The sequence below is a fragment of the Callorhinus ursinus genome, unplaced genomic scaffold (genome assembly GCF_003265705.2).
Source record: "Callorhinus ursinus isolate GAN/ISIS: 27379988/994484 unplaced genomic scaffold, GSC_fseal_2.0 scaffold23, whole genome shotgun sequence".
Classification (NCBI taxonomy): Eukaryota; Metazoa; Chordata; class Mammalia; order Carnivora; family Otariidae; genus Callorhinus; species Callorhinus ursinus.
This window is the reverse complement of record NW_027397085.1, coordinates 17,084,446-17,105,380: the sequence shown is the minus strand read 5'-3', so window position 1 is coordinate 17,105,380 and position 20,935 is coordinate 17,084,446. Positions and strand designations below refer to the sequence as shown.

General features: G+C 40.8%; 1 protein-coding gene across 2 annotated transcripts in view; it reads left to right on the top strand.

Annotated features, from left to right (window-relative positions):
• The window catches only part of RAB3C (RAB3C, member RAS oncogene family), a 291,655-nt gene extending 274,140 nt beyond the window's left edge, over positions 1-17,515 (top strand). For both annotated transcript variants that reach the window (XM_073905444.1, XM_025892455.2), the window contains exon 5: positions 9,513-17,515. In XM_073905444.1, the coding sequence (XP_073761545.1) occupies positions 9,513-9,700 (188 nt within the window). In that variant the 3' untranslated portion in view covers positions 9,701-17,515. The remainder of the gene's footprint in view (positions 1-9,512) is intronic.
• The last annotated feature ends 3,420 nt before the right edge of the window (positions 17,516-20,935 follow it).

The following is a 20,935-nucleotide window of genomic DNA, read 5'->3' as shown; positions in this document are numbered from 1 at the left end:
TATATATATATATTTACATATATATATATGTAAATATATATATATACACAATATATATATGTAAATATATATATACACACACACACACACATTTTCCTTTTCCATTTATTTATTCATAGGCACTTAGATTGTTCCTATATCTTGGCTATTGTAAATAAGGCTGCACTAAACATGGGGGTCCATTAGTGTTTTCATTTTTCTTGGAAAATACTCAGAAGTACAACTGCTTGGATCTTTAAATTTTTGAGGAACCTCCATACTGTTTTCCATAGTGACTGCACCAATTTACACCAATGGTGCATAAGCATTTCCTTTTCTGGACTCCCTCACCAAAACTTCTTTTTGATATTAGCCATTCTGGGAAGTGAAAAGTGATATGATTCTGGTTTTGGTTTGCATTTTTCTAATGACTAATGATGCTGAACCCCTTCATATGAATCTGTTTGCCATTTGTAGGTCTTCAGAAAAATGCCTATTCAGCTCCTCTGCCCATTTTTAAATCAGATTGTTTCTTTTATTGCTATTGAGTTGTAGGAGTTGTTCATACATTTTATATATTAACCCCTTGTCAAATTTATGGTTTGGGCATATTTTCTCCCATGCAGTAGGGTGTTAATTTTGTTGATGATTTCCTTCACTGTGCAGAAGCTTTTTAGTTTGAAATAGTCCCACTAGTTTATTTTTGCTTTAGTTGCTTTTGCTTTTGAAGTCAGATTAAAAAAAAAAAAATCACCAAGACTGGTATCAAGGAGTTGATCACCTTTGTTTTCTTCTGGAAATTTTATGGTTTTGGATCTTACAGTCAAGTCTTTAATCCATTTTGAGTTTATTTTTGTAAATGGTGTAAGTTAGTGAGCCAGTTGCAATCTTTCACAGGAGGCCAATTTTCCCAGCACCACTAATTTTTTTTTAATTTTTTTATTTCATTTATTTATTTATATTTATTGAAGAGACCGTGCTTTCCCACTGATGACAAATGAGCCAAGAATATACAATTAATGGATCATATATGCATGTATTTGTTTCTGAACTCTCCTGTTCCACTGATCTATGTGCCTGTTTTTATTTCCGTACCATAGTGTTTGATGACCAAAGCTTTGTAATACAGTTTGAAAGCAGGCAGCATGATGCCTCAGACTTTGTTCCTCTCAAGATTGCTTTGTGTATTTAGGGTCTTTTGTAGTTCCATGTAAATTTTAGGACTCTTTGTTACTTTTCTGTTAAAAATGGCATTGGAATTTTGATAGAGATTGCATTGAATTTGTAGATTGCTTTGAGAAGTATGGACATTTTAAGAATATGAATTCTTAAATTCCCAATCCCCGCTGCTGAGCCTGCCTGGTGCTGGCCTGAGTGCCCAGGAGCTATCCAGTGGTCCTGATGGTGGCCCTTGAGTCTGTGGCCTCTCAGGCCAACCCGGCCTGACTCTGTCTCTGTCCTGTCAAATCCCCCCCACTCCCCCCCAACCTCCCCCTCTGGTGGCCTGGCTCCTACTTGGTGGCCCCATCCCCCAGTCCCTCACGATACGGTTTTTACTTATGTGGATTTAATAAAAACTTCACCAGTTAAAAAAAAAAAAAAAAGTTTTTTTTTTTTTTTCGTTCTGAAAGAGGTTTATTGTTGCCGTACCTCTTCTCGCCCCCGAGCAAGGAGCACCAGAAACAGACCAGGCAGCCCCCATCCAGCCCCCAACAGCACGAGCGCTCCAGATCAGATCTGTTCCACCACACAGCTCAGCACAGCAGAGACAGACAGACAGACAAGACACCCGAAGGCCGAGGATGGGACAGCCCTGCCTCAGCACGGAGGGACCCAGACCCTCCCGGGCCTCCTCCCCGGGCCTTGCGACCCTCTGACTTGCCCTCTGGTCACAGCAGCCGCAGCTTGGCCCTAATACCAGGCTCTTAATCTGCGGCCGGCCGGCGTTGCCCCGGCCACCGTCCCTTCACCCAGGCAGGAGGCCCGCCTCCTTTTCCACCAGGCGGCTGACTGTGCGTAGGGCCAGCGGCAGGGCCGTGTTGGCATCACGGTGATAGCGGGGCTCGGACACCTCCGCGCTCGGCGTGAGCACAAACTGGGCCACGCTGGGCATCTTTAGCAGGGTCAGCAGCTCGGTGGCCCGCGTGCAGATGGCTCCCGCATCCTCCTCCCCGTGCACGGAGCTCAGCGCTGGGCTCTGTGCCAGGGTCCTCATCTTTGACAGGAACAGAGAGACCCTGGGAATCAGGTCTTGGCTCCGGGAGGCCAGCTTGGTCAGCGTGGTCATGAGCACGGCGATGACCTGTGGGGGGCACTTGGGAAGGGCGGCAGACGGGCGGGACTGGGTGACCTCGAACAGCAGGGCCTCCAGGGCCTCGAAGAACCTGGTGATCTGCTCCACGGTGCACCGCCGGTCCCAGGACACGGACAGGTACTCGCCCACGGCCCAGGCCACGGCGGCGAGCATGGCCCCCCTGCTGTGGACGCTGCTCACGCTCCCCACGAACTCCAGCTATTCCAAGAATAGCTTCTCATTTACTGATGAAAACAATGTTTTTATAGTTTTCACCTCCTTGGTTAAATTTATTCTTAGGTATTTGATTCTGATTCCATTGTCCTTGTTTCCTGAATTGCTCTGCTATTTCCTTATTTGTGTATCAAAACTCAACAGATTATCATGCAACTTTACTGACTTCATTGATTAGTTCTAAGAGCTTTTTGGTGGAGTCTTTAAGATTTTGTATGTGTGGTATCATGTCTTCTGCAAATAGTTTTTTTTTTCCTTTCCTCTTTGGATGCCTTTTATTTCTTCTTCTTGCCTTAGTCGTCTGGCAAAGACTTCCAATATTGTGATGAGAGAAAACATCTTTGTTCCTGATTTTAGAGGCAAAACTTTCAGTTTTTCACCGTTGAGTGTGACATTATTTGTGGATTTGTCACATATGGCCTTTATGATGCTGAGGTACATTCCCTCAATACCTACCTTGTTGAGAGTTTTTATCATAAATGGATGTTGAATTTTGTCAAATGCTGCTTCGGCATCTTCACAGAATGATCGTATGCTTTTTGTTCATGTGGTGCATCACATTAACAGATGGTGAACCATTCTTGCCTTCTTGGAATAAAGCACTTGGTGTATGTATGTATGTATAAAGATCTTGGTGTGTGACTCTTTTTATGCATTGTTGAATGGTTTGCTAATATTGTCTTGAGGGGTTTGGGATTTAGGTTCATTAGGGATATTGGCCTACAATTTTCTTCTGGTGTCCTTGTGATTGCAAAGTAATGCTGTCCTCAAAGTTAGTTTGGAAGTGTTTTCTCATCTTGATTTTTTTTTTTTGAAGAGCTTAAAAAGGATTGATATTAATTCTTCTTTAAAAATTTGATAGAATTCACCATTGAAGTGAAGTGAAGCCTCTGCTTTTGGGCCTTTTGTTGGGAAGTTTTGATTATGGATTCATTCTTCTTACTAGTAATTGGTTTGTTAGGTTTTTATGTTTCGAGTAATTGCTCTATTTTTTTGTCTTGAGTCTAGCTAAATGTCAGTTTTGTTTTATATCTTCAGAGAAATAGCTTTTAGTCTCTATTTCTGGCTCACATTGTTCTTCAGTTTTTCTTTTTCTTGTTCCCTGAGGTGTAAATCTGTTAAATTTGGGTAAAAGAAATACACATAATGGTTACCATCTTAGCCATAAGCATGTACATTCACTTTGTTATGCGACCAGTCTCAAGAATTCCTTTCATTTTGCAAAATGGAAACTGTTATCTTTCTGTATCTACAAAATTGGCTACTGTATGTACTTCCCAAGTGAAATCATACAGTATTTGTCTCTTTGTGACTGGTTAGATCATATAACTTCCATGGAGTATGGAGATAACATCCATTTGAAGGATGTATCAATTTCTTTTTATTCCTGAATAATCCATTTCATTATGTCTATACCACATTTTGTTAATCCACTCATCAGTCAAGACGGAATGCAATGCAAATAGCCCTTGTGACTGATGCTGCTATGAACATGGGTGTACAGAGAATACCGAATCTGAACCCTTCATGTGCATAAGGAACCTCCCAAGGAGCCTTGAAATGCATATTTAAGGCTCCGTCCCTGCTTGTGATTCCATTTTAGTCTGTAGTGGAGTTTAGACGTGTGTAAGCCCTTCAGGTAATGCTAATACAGGTAGCCATCCAATGTTGTAACATTACAATGTAGGATTACAACTCTTGGGCACTAGAGTGTAATCTGATTTGCACCACTGCTCTCTACTGCCCATTTAGCAATGTACATAGTATGAAGAGGACAGGTTTGATTTTGGCTTTCTTCCCTTCTTGAACACGTTTTCCATATAAAATGTTTCCCAGTTTCTGTTGAGTCTCTCAAGTGAAACTGAAACATGAAGTCACACATGAAGTCCAGCAGTGCCTGTAATAACCTTTGGAAAGGGCAGGAATGATCATTCAGAATCAGGCATGAAGAGACATGAACCAGAGCTGTACTGGAGTATAGTGTAAGGCTCAGGTGTCCCAAGAGAAATTAGAAAGGTTCTGATGAGGGAAGAAAGAAATGACAGTCAGAGTGTCTCTGGGAAACTCAAAGTGTACATTTACTTATGACTACTGGCTTATCAAGTCTGAGGGACAGGTGTCCAAGGCTGGAAGCTATATCAGTAACCTAGTTATCAGGAGATTTCTGTGAGCCTTCACAGTCAGCTTGCTGTGTAACCTTGGCCTACTTATTTAAACTGCAGAACCTGGCCTGCCTAGTAAATTGGAAATGATCTTATAAGTTTAGTAAGAAAAACTCTGGTTCCTGATTGAAGCACAGGCTTCTCCCTAATGTCCGTGTATATAGATAAGAGGTTCAAGATTTCTAAGAATAAGGTCATGTTGCTATGGTTGAAGTTAAAATACTGGGAGCGAATGGCCCTAAAAATCCAGCAAAGAAGAGTAAAGGGTGAGGTGTTTGAATCTGTTATGATTTAGGCCATGGGCTTTACATACCCATGAGCATACATAGGTATAGGGGGTGAATGGCCTCAAAAAGATTTGATTATTAATCAACTGGATAGAGGATCATTTATGGCACTGTAAACTTTCATCTGCCCTGAATCCAAACAACTAGATGCTAAAATAACCATTTCCAGAAACTTTTATATCTAATTCAGTGTAGAGATGGAGGCCAAGGTAGTTTTATTGCAACCCTGTGTCAAGCATGTCTATGAGCACCATTTTTCCAATGGTATTTGATCACTTCTTTGTATTTGTATGGTTGTCTGTGAACATGATCTTTGATGTGACTAGTGTAACTAGCTCCTTTAGGGCCTTAGCTTGGTTGAAGTCATGCAATAGGTCTTCTTTACTATGCTTATTCCGGCCAAAAGCTAGGCTTCTTACACAAAACAGTCAAATTGTGAATGCACAGGAAAAGTCTTGACAGAAGTTAAAAGTGTTCACCCAGTGAACACACAAATGATAAAGTTCTAACAGCTTATCGCTGACAGGGAAAAACTTTGAGTGCTCTGGATGGAAGATCAAACCAGCCACAATATTCTATTAAGCCAAAGCATAACTGAGAGTGGAGCTGCAGAAGCAAACCTCTTGAACCAACCTCAGCTAGCTTCTGGTTTTAAGGGAAAAAGCCATCTCCATAACGGAAAAGTGCTCATTTACCATTCCAAAAGTCCTAGGGGCTTTAAAAGTTCTGCTACATACACTCTCTGCTCTAGAAATGGAACACCACCACCTCAATGATGACAGAGCTGCTTACAACATGGTTTAGGGAGTATTTTAAACCCCCTGTTGAGACCTACTGCTCAGAAAAAAAATTTCCTTTCACAGCAGTATAGCTTATTGAGAATGTACCTGGTCACCCAAGAGCTCTGCTGAAGATGTGCCACCAAATGAATGTTGTTTTCGAGCCTTCTAATGAACCATCAAGGAGTCATTGCTACTTTCAAGCCTTCTACATTGTAAGGCTCTATCTTTCATAAAGGATCTGGGCACAGGAATTGACAACACTCTGAAAAGAATACTGCATTTTCAATACCACTACATAAATTGGTGATTCCTGGGAAGAGATCGAGAGAGTATTGACATTAATAGGAGTTTGGAAGAAGTGGATTACACTCATGGAGGACTTTGATGGCTTCAGGACTTAAGTGGAGGAGGTAACGATGGAGAATTAGAAGTGGAGCCTGAAGATATAATCTCATGGTCAAACTTGAATGGAGGAGGAGTTGCTTCTTAGGGATGAGCAAAGAAATTGGTTTGAAGTGAAATCTACTCCTCGTTAAGATTGTTATATCATAAGTCCTTTGTTGTCATTTCAAGCCGGTTGACAAAGCAGTGACAGGGTTTGAGAGGATGGACTCCAGTTATGAAAAAAAAAGTGCTCTGAAAGGAAGAGTCCATCGATGCTGCAGACTTCATCATTGTCTTAAGAAATTGCCAGCCACTCCAACCCTCAGCATCCATCAACACTGAAGCAAGACCCTCCCCCAGCAAAAAGATTGATACTCACTGAAAGTTCAGATGGTTAACAATTTTAAGCCATACAGTATTTCTCAATTTAGTTATGTGCATTTTTTGAGACTTCCATAGACTGGAAAACCAAAAAATTCACTTTCATGAGGTGGTCTGCCAATACAGCTGGTCTCATGGCCCCCTTGATCCATCTTAGGCAGCACAAGGTCTGCCTTGTTTTCAAGAGTACCTTGAAATCATCCAGAGGTTTTTCTCAGTTATTATTTTCTAATTACTTCAATGATAAAAGTTGATGATATATAGTGGAGTTATTAATTAGCATAGAACTTACAGTTCAGCTGGAACCAAGTAATTGCTTACTTCTGCAGGTATCTGGAGGAGCAAGAGAATGTCCAGGTTAGTAGTTCAAAGCCAGCTTCACCATTACAGACTGAGCAAATAAATGAGTAAAGTACTCGATGATTTTGTGCTTCCATTGCCTAACCAATAAATTTTTTCAATACTAGCATCCACCTCGTGGATAAAATGAGTTACACTATATCAAGGGCTTTCAATAGTACCTGTTCTAACCATTCAAATAGGAGTTTATTATTACTATTATCATAGCGATGTTTGGTTTGCTGGGGACCTGTACCTACCTACATTGTCTCATTGGAGCCTCATGACAGCTCTGTAAACGAAGTAAAGCACAAGTCATAAATAACGGGTCATTAAAACACGACATGGTGGGAGAGTTGGATTACCAAGCAGAAGACAGGAAATCTCTCTCGCTTACCATACTGTGGCACCCTCTTCTATCCAAAACTGGTATAATATCATGTTATTTTCCTGGTCAAGTCCCTGAGAGCATTCAGGATCATTTTACTGACCTGAAGTTGTACGCCAGCAGCAGGGTGTGTCTGAAAGCCCAGATTTAAGGAATCCCATTTGACAGACACTTACCTAGATTACCATCTTGTCACAATGGCCAAATCTTTTATGATACCTTCAAGTTCAGTGCCTTCCCAAAGTAGCACTAGGAAGAAAACTAAGTGTTAGCAGAAGAGATAAGAAAATTGAATCTGGGGTGCCTGGGTGGCTCAGTTGGTTAACCGACTGCCTTCGGCTCAGGTCATGATCCTGGAGTCCTGGGATCGAGTCCCACATCGGGCTCCCTGCTTGGTGGGGAGTCTGCTTCTCCCTCTGACCCTCTTCCCTCTCGTGCTTTCTATCTCTCATTCTCTCTCTCTCTGAAATAAATAAATAAAATTAAAAAAAATTAAAAAAAAAGAAAATTGAATCTGTACACGAAAACTTTGTGCCGAATTATGGGATGGTTTTTTTCTCATAAGTCTTATTCAGGGATCTTAACTAATTCAGTGGGGTCTTAGTATCTTGTGACAGCACGTAGCAGTGGGAAAATCCCCAGTAAGATGCAAATAGTTCTAACATCTTCACAATAAGGATATTGTTTGGATCCATACCTGAGTTCTCCAAAATCTGGATCAAATTGTTGTAAGACAAATGACTGTAAAAACATTAGGAAAGAGAATTATATTCGTGTTTTCTGCTAAGAAATCCAGAATGTTAAAGAGCTATATAAGCACCCGCCACAGAGACTAGAAAGCAAACTACAAGCCAAAGAAGGTCTGAACTATCCCGTGGAATTTTACGGAAACTGGTCCCACTCATGCTCCTTTAACTCCAATCCCGCAATTATTCACTTATGTTTTAACAATAGAATACACAATAGCTAACGGGATTCAAGCTCAAATATAGTCCTCTAACTAGTCATCTATCATAACTAAATTAGAAATTTTAACTCAAGAGAAATACTTATTTTACTAAATACTGAAGCATGAACAACAAAGTATTTCTGGGTTATCAGAGGTTTAGACATGAATGTAAAATATGAGTCCATTTTTTTCTCCTTGGGTCCCAGGAGCTGAGATGAAATCACATGATTTAATCATTCTGAATCCATGTGGCTCCTCTGAGATAGGGCCAGATGTAACCAGAAGGATTTATAGGGCGTAAAAATCAGAATGGATTAGGAAAGCATTTTTGTGTCCTGCCCAGTACATCCTAAATCAAAGTCCCCTGAATGGACTGGGGAGGTTGTCATGGCAACTAACTGGCAAGCTGAGCCCATGGAATGTGAAGGCAAACAATAGAGTGATAAGATTGTGTACAGAACAGCAGTCGGAGCCTGTTCCTGCCCAGGTCCAGTGATGGGGAGAAGTGTGCAACTGCAACCACATTTTTTGTACCTTCTTACAATTCTGGCAGCTTGTTTGAAATATATCAGATGTCCTTTTCCAGATGTCAGTAAAAACACTGCTACTGATAGAGAACAGAAGCGCAGGAAAAGTCTGCACCAATAGGTAGATGCAGTGGTAGACAAAGCCATGGAGGGCTGTTCCCCTAACAGGACAGAAAAATCTCCAAAAAGAGGTCGAAGCACATTTAAGGTTAACTCCACTGACTCTGTAGTGCCACCTTGCGTCCAGTTAGGTACTGAAACTTTACCAGAAGCCCACCCTCCATCCTTGGTGGGGCCGAAGCATGGCAGGCTCAGGAAGAGTCGGAGGGGGTTTCGGTAGTCCCTTTCGCAGCAGAATATACAGATGAAGTCTTCTAAGCCTCAGGTTAATGAAAACATGTCCATGAACAATAGTGGTCGAATGTGAAATGGAATAAGGAAAATATGCCAAATCGCACATCTTAGAAAAGATTCCAAGAAGCTTCCTGGTGGCCAGGAGCTAGAGGAAGGGAGGACAAAGACATACTCAGTGAGGAGGATTCTTAATGTCGCCCTTACTAAACTTTTGCGAAGAGATTTGGTGGTTCATTCAGCCATGCTGGTAGCATAAATAAATTGACAGGGAAAAATCAAATGTCCACATAACCGTAAACAAAAGAATTGGTAGCAAGATGACAGCATTTGTTCAAATTGCGTCTTAGGTCCACCTCTTAGGTCTCCCCCAATCACCAGGGAAAACCACAATCAAGTCCCATTTACTTTCAGCCGGAGTGTAAAATGACCAAGCTGTGTTTCTGTTTCTTCCAGGGTTTGAATTTTTTGAAACAAGTGCCAAGGATAACATTAACGTCAAGCAGACGTTTGAGCGTCTTGTGGATATCATCTGCGACAAAATGTCTGAGAGTTTGGAGACAGATCCGGCCATCACTGCCGCCAAGCAGAACACAAGACTCAAGGAAAGCCCTCCTCCGCCACAGCCCAACTGTGGCTGTTAATGTCCCCCTCCACACACACACAGGCAGTTTGAGGGGGCCCATCACCAACAAACAGCATTTATAAATGGTTGATTAACCTTCATTTCTACTGCCTAGTAATTATTTGAGGGAAATCTTTGTCAGTGGCTCATACACACATTCAATTTGTGGGAGATTTCCTGTGTTAATAATGTGGCAAATATGTGATCTCAACTTTGTAAGGACTATCCATCTATAAACATCTGGTATTTGCATGTAATTTGTTACTTGTCTTTGTAGGCTCTTTTTGTTTCAGATTTCTTCTCAAAATTAAGCTACTGCTGGGACCTCAGACTGTAATTTCACTACACCTGAATTTTGTGCCATGGGTTCAAATTTGTGATTCGTTTTGTAAGGATGATAACCAAGGAACTGCTTGTGTGTGGGGGCAGGAGGAGATCTCAGGAGACCATCATGGGTCTGGTCAGTTTACTGTTCAGGAAATGTGTCTGGTTTTCAATCTTACTAAATAATTGAGGAGACCAGTGACTATAAAGAAATAGAAATACTGTGTTTGAAACCCTTGCAAATTTTCTAAGAGATTAAATCTCGTTCCAGTCTGGTAAATATTCAATGATCATATTTACCAGACTGGAACGAGATTTAATCCACCTTCTTAATTTAGTTATGTACGTAAACAATGACCCTAACTCGGGGCCAACATTCGGAATATTTGAGGGCACAGGCATCGGCCGAAGGCATTAGGTAATGAGTCTTTAAACCAAGAAGGGTAGGAATGGCTGCAGACTTCTCAAAGGATTGACTTCCCCCTAATTCCTTAATAATTGCCCCCCCCCCAATTATATACACACCATCCCCACCACTTTCTGCAACCATCACTCAGGCGTGGAATAGAGATGAATTTGAAGTTTGTTAGAGCCCCTCTTCCCATGGGATAGAGACTTGCCTCCGCAACCAGTGCCTTCTGTTCACACTTCACTTGACTTTTTACCCAATAGATTTAAACAATATCCCAGTGGCTCTAAGGTTGAGGAAAAAACAATTTTTATCTGTAGTCTTTTTCAATCCCATTGTTCCCAATTGTAAAGCATATCCCTCCCCATTCTGTAAGCTTTTACAGGTGCTTAAGTTACTGAGAGAAATACTCTTTAGAGTTAAGATAAGTTGAACCAACACTTTAGGACACCAGAAGCAATTTAGTGGGGGCAGGGGGAGAAAACCATTTGAATACACGTATTTTTTCTCCCAGATTTTCTAAGACCGTCTGAGAATAACAAGCCAACAAATCTCACCAGCTGTTGTCATTGAACCGCAGAAGGAAAATGTCATCCTTAACTGTGCACGATACTGGACTTGAGGCAGGCACAGACTGGCAGATTTAGATGGACTGTTTCATTAGGGTGATTTTCCTGTTGCCCTTTCGTGGTGGTTATGGTCAAGATTTTTTTTCCTCTTTCCATAACTAGACACAGTTCCTGTGAAAGTTTTGGGTGCAAGTCTTTTGAGCAAGGTTACTGATAGCTAAGCGTGTCATTGGATAAAAACCACCTCCAAGTCAAGGAACTAGGTCACATACATTATTACTAAGTTAGAAGATGAAACTTACAGAAGAGTACCTGTGGGATGTTTTCAAAAAACCCAGGTCATTTCTCACCTTAAGCTTAAGATCCATGCGTTTGTAATAAATTTCCACTTTGGCACCCTGCAAGGCAAGAATGTTTTAGTAGATTTTAATAGGCCAACAAACTTCAAAAAATCACAGAACTCACAGTGAAGGGCAAGAGAAAGGGGCATGGCAAGCAAAGTAGACTAGTTTGCAACAGAAGCCTATTGCATGCAATATTTCTGTAACTGCCTAAGAATGTGGCCATGGCCAAGGCTAGAGCTGTTAAACTCAACTTGTGTAATCTAGCATAAAGCAATAAGGCCAAGAAAACTTCCCTGTGCTCTGAGTCCCATACACACATGCAGATGTCAAGGACCTAAGATCTAAGAGCCCTAAGTCAGAGGGCTCTTACAAGCCCCTTCCTCTATGGAGTATTGTATAAGGGCAAGCAAAATCAGGGGGAGAAAAGTGGCAGGTCAAGAGCTGAGTTGTGCCTTTGTGTAAACCCCTTCCCTGGAAACGTCATTGCTAATGACCTTAATTGGCCCTACAGCCAAAAGACCAAGTCAGGAGCCTACATCACACGTAGGTGTCAGGCATGCCTATGCTGAATTACTTTAATCCCAGTCAGGGAAGCATGAGGGCCAAGTGTCCTGGCCAAGGAACTTTGGATACTTTCTATTTTCCAACCCTCTGTGGAAGTGAGTGGAGCCTTCCTACTTCATTCTCTGTCCCAGAGCTCCCACGCTGGTGTGAATTTCACTGAGAAGTTTCCAGAGTGGATTGTCACAGAGCTTGGGTAAATGCACACCTATGTTTCTGCTATAAAGCTTGTGGGAAGAGAGGATATTCTCTATTCCTCGTTTCATAAAGCGATTTTAGTTTTAAAATTAAATCTTTGTTGTAAGAGGTAGCGCTGCAGGGTTAACGGGGCGCTGTTGTCATCAAACCGTATTAAAAGTTGTAGCAGGGTAATTGCAAGGCTTCTTAGCCCTTTTGCCACCAACACACACACACTTAACCTGCTACGTTCTCTCCAACTCCCACCACAGCCTAAATAGCCACAAGTCATTTTTTACCAATGGCCTAACTAAATTTGTATTTTAAACATCAAGATGCCTTCAAAAAGTACATGCTGGGGTAAGTGTGTACACTTTTAACACCCATCTTCTGTTGTATTTGATGCAATTCAATCAGTTTTTCAAGAACGAATTTCCCTGCTGCCCATCTTCTCATCACCCTCACCCCTGCAATTATTTTAGAGACAAACCCTGATTGTTGAGCAAATGCTTCCAAGAGCTTTGGTGTTGGTCCATTTCTTTCCATTCTTAATGTCATTGAAAAACTACACTGGCAAGTTCTTCACGTAAACAGCTATCCTCAGAGTGGATGGGCATTTGGTTTGGGGGAATGTGAATGGATGTAGAAGGTGCATGACATTTCTGATGTCTTAAGGTGGCAGTTTAAGTGCTGCATCCCATGTTTGGGGTCCTAAGAACAAGTGCTTCTGAACAGTCAATCAGCTCATTGCTGCGGCCCTCTGCCCCTCCCCGCCCTGCCTGCCCCTCCCCAGCTTCTACTGCCTTGGTGAACTTGACAGTAGGTTCTTACAGTTCCTGCTGAGGTTCACTTCAAGTCACTATCCCTTTGCTGCCCGGTAACTAAGTGCTAAGACTTTTATCTGTCAAGTGAGGGATGATGATGCCTTTGGTCATGGCAGAAAACTGCAACATCGTTATGATAAATGTGAAGTGTAAATACTAAAAACTATAACCAAACTTCTCCAAGACCCCTATGTCCTCAAACACATAGTATGTACACGGCACCTATTTAACTCTTATCCAGATGAAGGACAGACCTTTTGTTAAGCACACTGGTCATTTCTCAGACACCAATTTAAGCCTCCAATTCTAACTATGTCTATGCTGATAATAGACTTTCACATATTTTTTTAATAAAATATTCCATTATTAACTGAACTTCCCTAAAGCAACATGATTTTCAAGTGTGGTAGTCTGTTCTCAGAGGCTCATCATGATGGGCTCAGTCCGCTGTATATCTTAGCACACAGTATGTTCTGTGCCTTCCTAGGTTGACTAGGTGGCATTTGTCAGACTGTATTTAAAATGTCTCCAGACTCTACCAAGCTCTCCCAAGGCTGAGGTAGCTGCTGCAGGTGAAAAACTGTGAGCTAAATCTTACCTTGAAGTCAGGACTAAAACCCTTTCAGACCAAAAAGTCTTAAACATTTTCATCTACTATTGGAATGCTCAACCAGGTATTGTTGGTGTGGGATACTTCGGAGGTGGTCTTTCTGTCTGAAGGATCCTCTCTCTGTAACTTAGAGACATTGCATGACTGGTGTTTCAAACTTTGTGTTCCTTTGCGTGTATACTCATCCAGTGTGCTAGGTCAGGGTAGCATGTGAGCAACTTGACCCCCGTGGCCTTTCTCCTCACCCTCTGGAAGATACAACCTCTGTGGCTTGGCTTCACTTTGCCTGTTTGTGTAGAATAACTGCGCTTGCAGAGTTTGCAAGTAAGTTGGAGAAGTCCTTCCGATGAGCTGGACCAGTCAGGTCAGCTTTCTGGATTGCTTTGTATTTAAAGTCATTTTTGGACCAAAGCCACTTAAAGACATAAACCTGTATCCTATTCGCGAATGAATTGGGACAAATTGGGTCAAAGATAAACTGTATGATGACAAAAAAAAAAAAAATTGTTCTCCCTGTAATGCACTTAAAGGGCTCCAGATTCTAGAATTACAGTATCCCCTAAGGGGGCAGCAACAGTCTGGGGAATTTATCTAAAATATATGTACCTATTGTTATTGCTATTTCATGAATAAATGTAGTTTGTCTTATAAACCTTTACAGAAATGCTTGACACTCCAGTCAACAAATAATTCCCTTCGGTAGATTAAAATATTTACACTTGGGCCACTTACATGGTGTTGTCTCTCCCAACACACATACACACACACACACACACACACACTTTTTTATGAAGGGAAATGTTCATAATATGGTGCTTTCTCAGTGCTAGGGAAAAGGGAGCTTTAGCTGTGTGCGAACTGTAACTCACATTTTGTTTAAAAAGGTCTACAAAATAGATTCCTTACACTGATTTGTATGTTTGTGCACATAATTTTCATGAAGAATAGAGAAAAATACATTTTGCAAACATTCTAGACAAAAAGAGTTCAAAACCTCTGTCAGAACATCTAGCTGGTAGACAAACTGAACTTTCCAATTGTGGTTCTCTTTTCCACTTTCTGATACTATTTTTCATTTCAGTTTTTAAAGCAGTCTCCTCTCACTGAACGAAAGGACTAAGAATAGGAAGTGAGACTCAAATTTCACCATTTACCTGCAATCAGCACTATTGTTGGTGGAGTTTCAACCAGTCATTATCTGTTGAAATGAGGTGGGGGGTTTACCTGTGTATTTTCATTCACCTGTGTTCATACTTTCCTTCATAGTGGACAACTGAGAGTTGGTTGTGTTTTGTTTTGGTTTTTTTTTAGTGGTCATATCTCCATATTCAGGTTTGGGGCTAGGGATTGCTTAGGTTCATGAATGCTGTCCTTAAGGACACAGATGGTATGTGAGCCACACAGGTGCCCAGCCTTTCAGGGACGTGAGTGTGACAGACACCTGGCCAGTGGTTCCCTGCTCCTCATACAAGTGAAACTGGGGATTGTTTGTTGTATCGGTAGGATGGTTTTCCATGCATTGTTTCATCATCCCTAGGATGTGTGCTAAATGAAAACTTCCTGTAATTCCTGTTAATATATTGTTGTCAGACGTGATGTGATACCGTTGGACTGTCCAAATGTACAACTATTTAATGGTGTTTGTGGGACTGAAATGTCTTAAATGTTGCATGAAATATGTTATAAAAATAGATTTGTTTTCTATTTTTCAACACCTCATAATTGAGGGTTCATGGGCCAATAAGTGCAATATTTAATGACTTACTCAGTGTATATAAACTAGCGTGAAAGAGTGCATTATAATGAATGTGTGAGATGCTTTGATGGTGTGTAACTTATTCAAATTATTTCTTGTAGCTGTATTTGTCTAGTGGTGCAATTTATACAGTAAATACCTTATTGGTGTCATGTGAAACTCCTCCGTGCCTATTTCAAAGTAATTTTTTCCCTATAAAACCAAACATTTAGCATTTGCAAATATATGTCAATTTTGCGCTTTAGAATTGTGGATTTTATTTTTAAGACAGAATGGATGTTCATTTATTTTATATAGGCATTCCCTTCTTAAATCCAGAAGTCTCTTAAAAGAGGCTAATTTAGATACCTAAGAAAAAATATGCACATAAAGTAAAGTCCTATTTATTCTTCTCAGAAATGTTGATCACTTGTTCTATGTAGTAAGAATTTTTCTTCTTGCATTTGTCTGTTTATTTTGTTGTTCAACCTTGTATTTTGTTTGCAAAGTTAACACTGTCAACCCTGGGAATTCTAAAATATTGATGTCTTTTTAGGTTGTAGTTAATGTTATATTCACTTTCAATTCTCAATTGTCCACACTGGTGATACAGGAGAAGCAAAAGTCAGATTTCTTAAGTTGCTTTGGCATTTCAACAGAAACTTCTACATTCATCCTCAAACCCCCTTGGTTAATCTTAAAATTGGTGGCCTAGGACTTCAGTGAGATGCGAAAATTAAAAAAAAAAAAAATAGAGTTTTTGATAATCCAGCAACCAGGCCTAAGTGTTTATTTATATGAAATTTAAAGTGGGTCACCTACCTTAAACTCCTATTTGCCATTAACTTTTAGGGCAAAACACTCATTTTAATACTGTGCTTTGCCTTTTCATTTAGTTAGCAGAGTGTAAATCATGATACCATTAGGAAGAAAAGTTATGACTTGTTCACTGAAAATGATGGAAAACAGTTGGTTTTAGATAACCTTGGCCATCTGTACATCATATGAAGCCTTCTGCTCTTTCTACAGCAGTTGCCTGAAACTGACATGTGAGGCCATGCCAATCATATTAAATGGCTTTGGGCTACCACCAGTGATGTGTGGCCCTATTTTAAAAATGATAGTGTGAACTTTGTACTCAGCTCTCAAACTGACTGAAGAAGTCACATGAATGTTGGAGAAGCAGGGAGATTAGGGATGACTTTGTGCCAAATTAAAAACAAAAAAGATAAACATAAGCACGTAGCCAACATTAGAATAATAATTTAAGAGCGTGTTTAAATGTTTAGTCATCACCGTTATTGAATACCAAGTGCTCAGTGCTGTGAGAATCAAACAGGGAAGAGGTGTAATTCCTATCCCCAGTAAACTTACTGACTGAAGAAGGAGTTAAAAAAAAAATCAGGATATTATGTAAATGCTAAATTATGTCCAGATATGGCAGCATAGAAAATGAGGGACCTCTAACAACTGGAACACTCAAGAATATGATCCCAGCAAGAATTGGATAATGAGGAGATTTTGCCAGACAGTAAATGGGAAAGGTCACATTCTGTTCCCTATGAATGAAAAGGTGGCAGAGGCAGCTGCTAAAGATCCTTGCTTTTCTCTAGAGAGCCCAACTAGCCCTGTAAAACCCAACAGATTGTCCACTGGGCTCTCTGGCCTTTGTCCCCATGAAGAAGACAAGCTGCGGCATTGACACAGTCCTCTGTGCTGAGCAGCCCCAGACTGCGCAACAGAACACAACCTGCTTTAAAGTCACATTAGAACAGTTGATTTAGACATCTTGCCCATGCACCAAACCATGAAACATTGTGTAATCCAATGTCAACAAGAAAGATGTGTGCCCAGAGATTTTCCTGGAGTTCCATGTCTCCCATCAAGGGTCTTGGGAAATGCACAGATGAAGACTTTCCTTTGTAACCGGGCACTTTCTGGCTCCTCAGTGATTATACTGTGGAGCTCTTCTTTAGAAAATCTTGAGTAACAGCTTAGTGTTTTCATATAGTGATTGTGACATGTAGTTGAAAACTAACAGCTGCACAGCAAATATTGTGACTCTTTATGTGTCCACAGGAGCTCTTGTCTGGGTTTAAAGCTACAAAGTATTCACATTGTGAAGTTTTAATTCTCTTTATTGAAATTAATTGTGTAAAAACTGTGCTCTATTAGGTATTAAGTTTGTATGTGAATTCTGTATAGAAAGTGGTTTTTGTCCTTTGGGTTTAATCTGGTTTTATTTTTTGGAGATTACAATAAATATCTAAGAGACTATATTCCTGAATTTCTCAGCCTTAGTCTGATAAATTTTTTCATTTCCTTTCAATTTATATTATTTTTGGTCTTGGGATGCCTGTTTTCATTTTTTGTTACCTTCTCCTTCTGTAGTCCTAGGGACAATGATGAGCTTGAACTAAAGAATGCCAACACATTTTTATTTTAGCCTATGGTTTTCTAACGTGGATTTGGATTAGCATACGAGTTAATTCTAATAAATGCGACCTTTGAAGGTAAGTACTGTTTAATACATGATTGACTGCATTCCAGAGTCATAAAACTCTTGGTTGTAGAATCAAGAATAGCTATCAGTGTATTCAAAAGTCACCTCTTCTACATGAACACTATCCCTGCATCTGGAGTTCAGGGTCCAATGATCATATGGGTATCCTACTAGCACAGTCTAGGAAAGGAGCACTCAACAAGGACAACGTGTATTGGATGTGTAAGTGGTATGGGTCTGTTTAATGTGTGGTGCATGGTGTAGTAATGCTTCAGATGCCATGCAGACTTGCCTTGGTCTTGGACCCCAGGGCATGCTGAAGCATCCTGCCATCAATCTATTTGCATCACATCAGATCTAGTAATTTCAAGATCTCTTAGTGATTGAATTGTGCTACTAGCTCTATTTCTGGATATTTTCTTCTAAATGTGTTCTCGGGGCCATTTCCAGACTCTGTGCTAAGTAGAAGCCAAGTGAAGTCCCTGGAACAATCACATGGGTCCACATGGGTCAAAATAGCTTCCTAAACCAAACTCTGTGACAGGAATCTCACCTACCTAGGTAGACAAAACTGATAGCATACAAATCAAGGAAAAAATAACAAAAGGCTTTCATTTATATTGTCAACATTCATATATAGGATCTATTCTCTAGTTTCTTACTATACAGAAAAATACATACACTAGACTCCTGACCCTCAGTGAACTCATATAATTGTAATAAAGGGAAATTTATAGTTAATATAAATTGCCAACAGCTCTAAATGTAATATTCCCTAATATGTGTGTCTAACAACTGAACATTAGAAATCTGTTTCATTTTGAGGCGCCTGGGTGGCTCAGCCAGTTGAGCGTCCAACTCTTGGTTTTGGCTCAGCTCGTGATCTCAGCGTTGTAAGACTGAGCCCCTGTTAGACTCCATGCTCAACACGGAGTCTGCCTGAGCGTCTCTCCCTCTCCCTCTGTCCCTCCCCACCCCCTGCTGATGCAGACTATCTAAATTTTTTGTTTCATTTTAAAAGATCTCATCAAAAAAATGTCTTCCTTGAAATGTTATAAAATACATTTTTTTTAGACAATAGTCCTCTAATCCCCAGATAAAGTGGTAAAATTCTTGCCAGTGGCAAGACTTCAGAAAGATTTTATGTGCTTCCTGGTGATTCTGAGGTTACTGGGGCCAAACCAGTTCCAATAGGTTTTAAGCAGAAATTCCCTCTACTTTCACCTTACTACCTTAGTAATAACTCCTGAGTTTAAAATAATTTAAAAAATGAAGCATGCTTCTGTGTGGCTATTTCTTTCTCAAAAGCATTAACAAGGTAGGAGATGAATACACCTGTTACCCTTGGAAGATGCTAGGCTTCCTACAGGACTTGAAAAAGACGTATTCTAAAGAAAAGGGCACATGGCAGGTTCTGGTCTTTGGACACTTCCTGTGCAACAGCCACTTCTTGGTTACCTTATTTCACCCCACGCCCACCATGTCCAAAGACTCTTTAATTTAGTGGAGAGGTAATCTGGCTGCCCCGCTATTCTTCCTGATCTATTTATGTCCCCAGTCCTTTAACCCTAGACTTTCTTGTTTATGAATTCTAAGTCCCAGATAGTTTCAACTAAAAACTATATTCTCCATTTTTTCATGTTTTGTCTATCCCTTAAAGCAATTCTACTGATTGCCTTTCTTCTACTCAGAGGATGGAGACAATATAAGGCAGGCAGGTATTGGGAAAAAATCTGAATTAATGTTTCAAAATGATATCCTAGGCAACAATTACACAACAATTTGTTAAGTGCCAAGAGAGGTTACACAGCGAAAGCACACAAGAGGGACAATTAACCCAAAATGGAGGCAAGGAAATTGGAATGTTCTAAGAAGGCCTACTTGAAGAAATGAGGCCTAAGCTAAAATATATAGGAGTTAGGTAGGGGCAGAGTGGAAGAAGACTGTTCCTAACAGAGGGAGCAGCAAATGCAAACCAGGGAGGTATCTCGAAGCATAGTGTACACATATGCTGAAGCCATTCACACAGGTGTTCACAGGGGGGCAGAAAAGGAGAATGAACCCAAGGCTGAGATCATGACACCTGTCTGAAATGCTTTCCAAGTCTGGATTTCATCCTCCAGCTGTGAAAAAGTCTTGAAGGAAGAAATTAGTTCCATCAGATTTGAGTTTTGAAGAATCCCTCAAATGGCAATATGAGAAATGGACTACTAGGAGACAATAGTGGAAATAGAACAAGTGCTAGAAAGCCATTATAATCATATACGGTTACATGCCTCAGTGAAAGAGGACTTCGTACTGGGTTAGAGTGGGGGACACAAGACAGTTCAATTTAGAAGGCAGGTAGGTAACGGTAACCAGTAAGATTCCAATGGGGTGACAACTAGAAATCAAGGGTGACCCTGTGGTTTCTGGCTCAGCTTATTTGGTAGGTGTTAGTGCCATTACCTAAGAGAAAAAGTACGGGCTCCTGTGCAAGAAAGAGATGGAGCAAGATCCTGAACTCGCCATATCCCAGAGATACACCGAACCTGCAGCTACATATGGAACATCGCCCTCTGAAAAAAAGCCCCTAAAAACTGGTTGAACAACACCTAAACATCGGGCAAATGGCTGGGGGGGGGGAGGGACGTACACACACACATGTTCAAGGTGTACAGGAAAGACAATTCTGCCATAAACCCCACCCTGGGCAAGGTGACCCCCTAATCAGGAGGGAACTCAAAACCTAGACCTTTTCCCTATGGAGCAAAGGCCTTGAACCCCATATTGGTCACCCCAACCTTCAAGACCTGAACCTGGAAGATGAGCCCACAAACTATCTGGCTTCAAAAACCAAAGGTACTCAAGTTGACCAGACTAAAGTGTATAGCAAACTAAGAGCAAACTCTTCCTGTGAAAGAGGCCTACTAGCTTATCTTGGTAATTTGGCCCAAGGGCCAGGATTACAATTAAGCACACATCTAAGAGGCAACACTAATCCTCAGCGGAGACCCCAGGGAATGGATACCGTATTTGTGTTCTCCCGCTACCACATTTGACAGTGCCAGTATCTCCAACACTGGTGCTCCAGACACATCTAAGAGCCCCGTTCTATGTGTTTTGCCTACTTTTTAGGTCTTGTGCTTCAGTGTTTGTGGCTGCCACCTAGGAGATGCCCCTTAATTACCTAGCTGTGGTGGCCATCAAGAGTTGCAT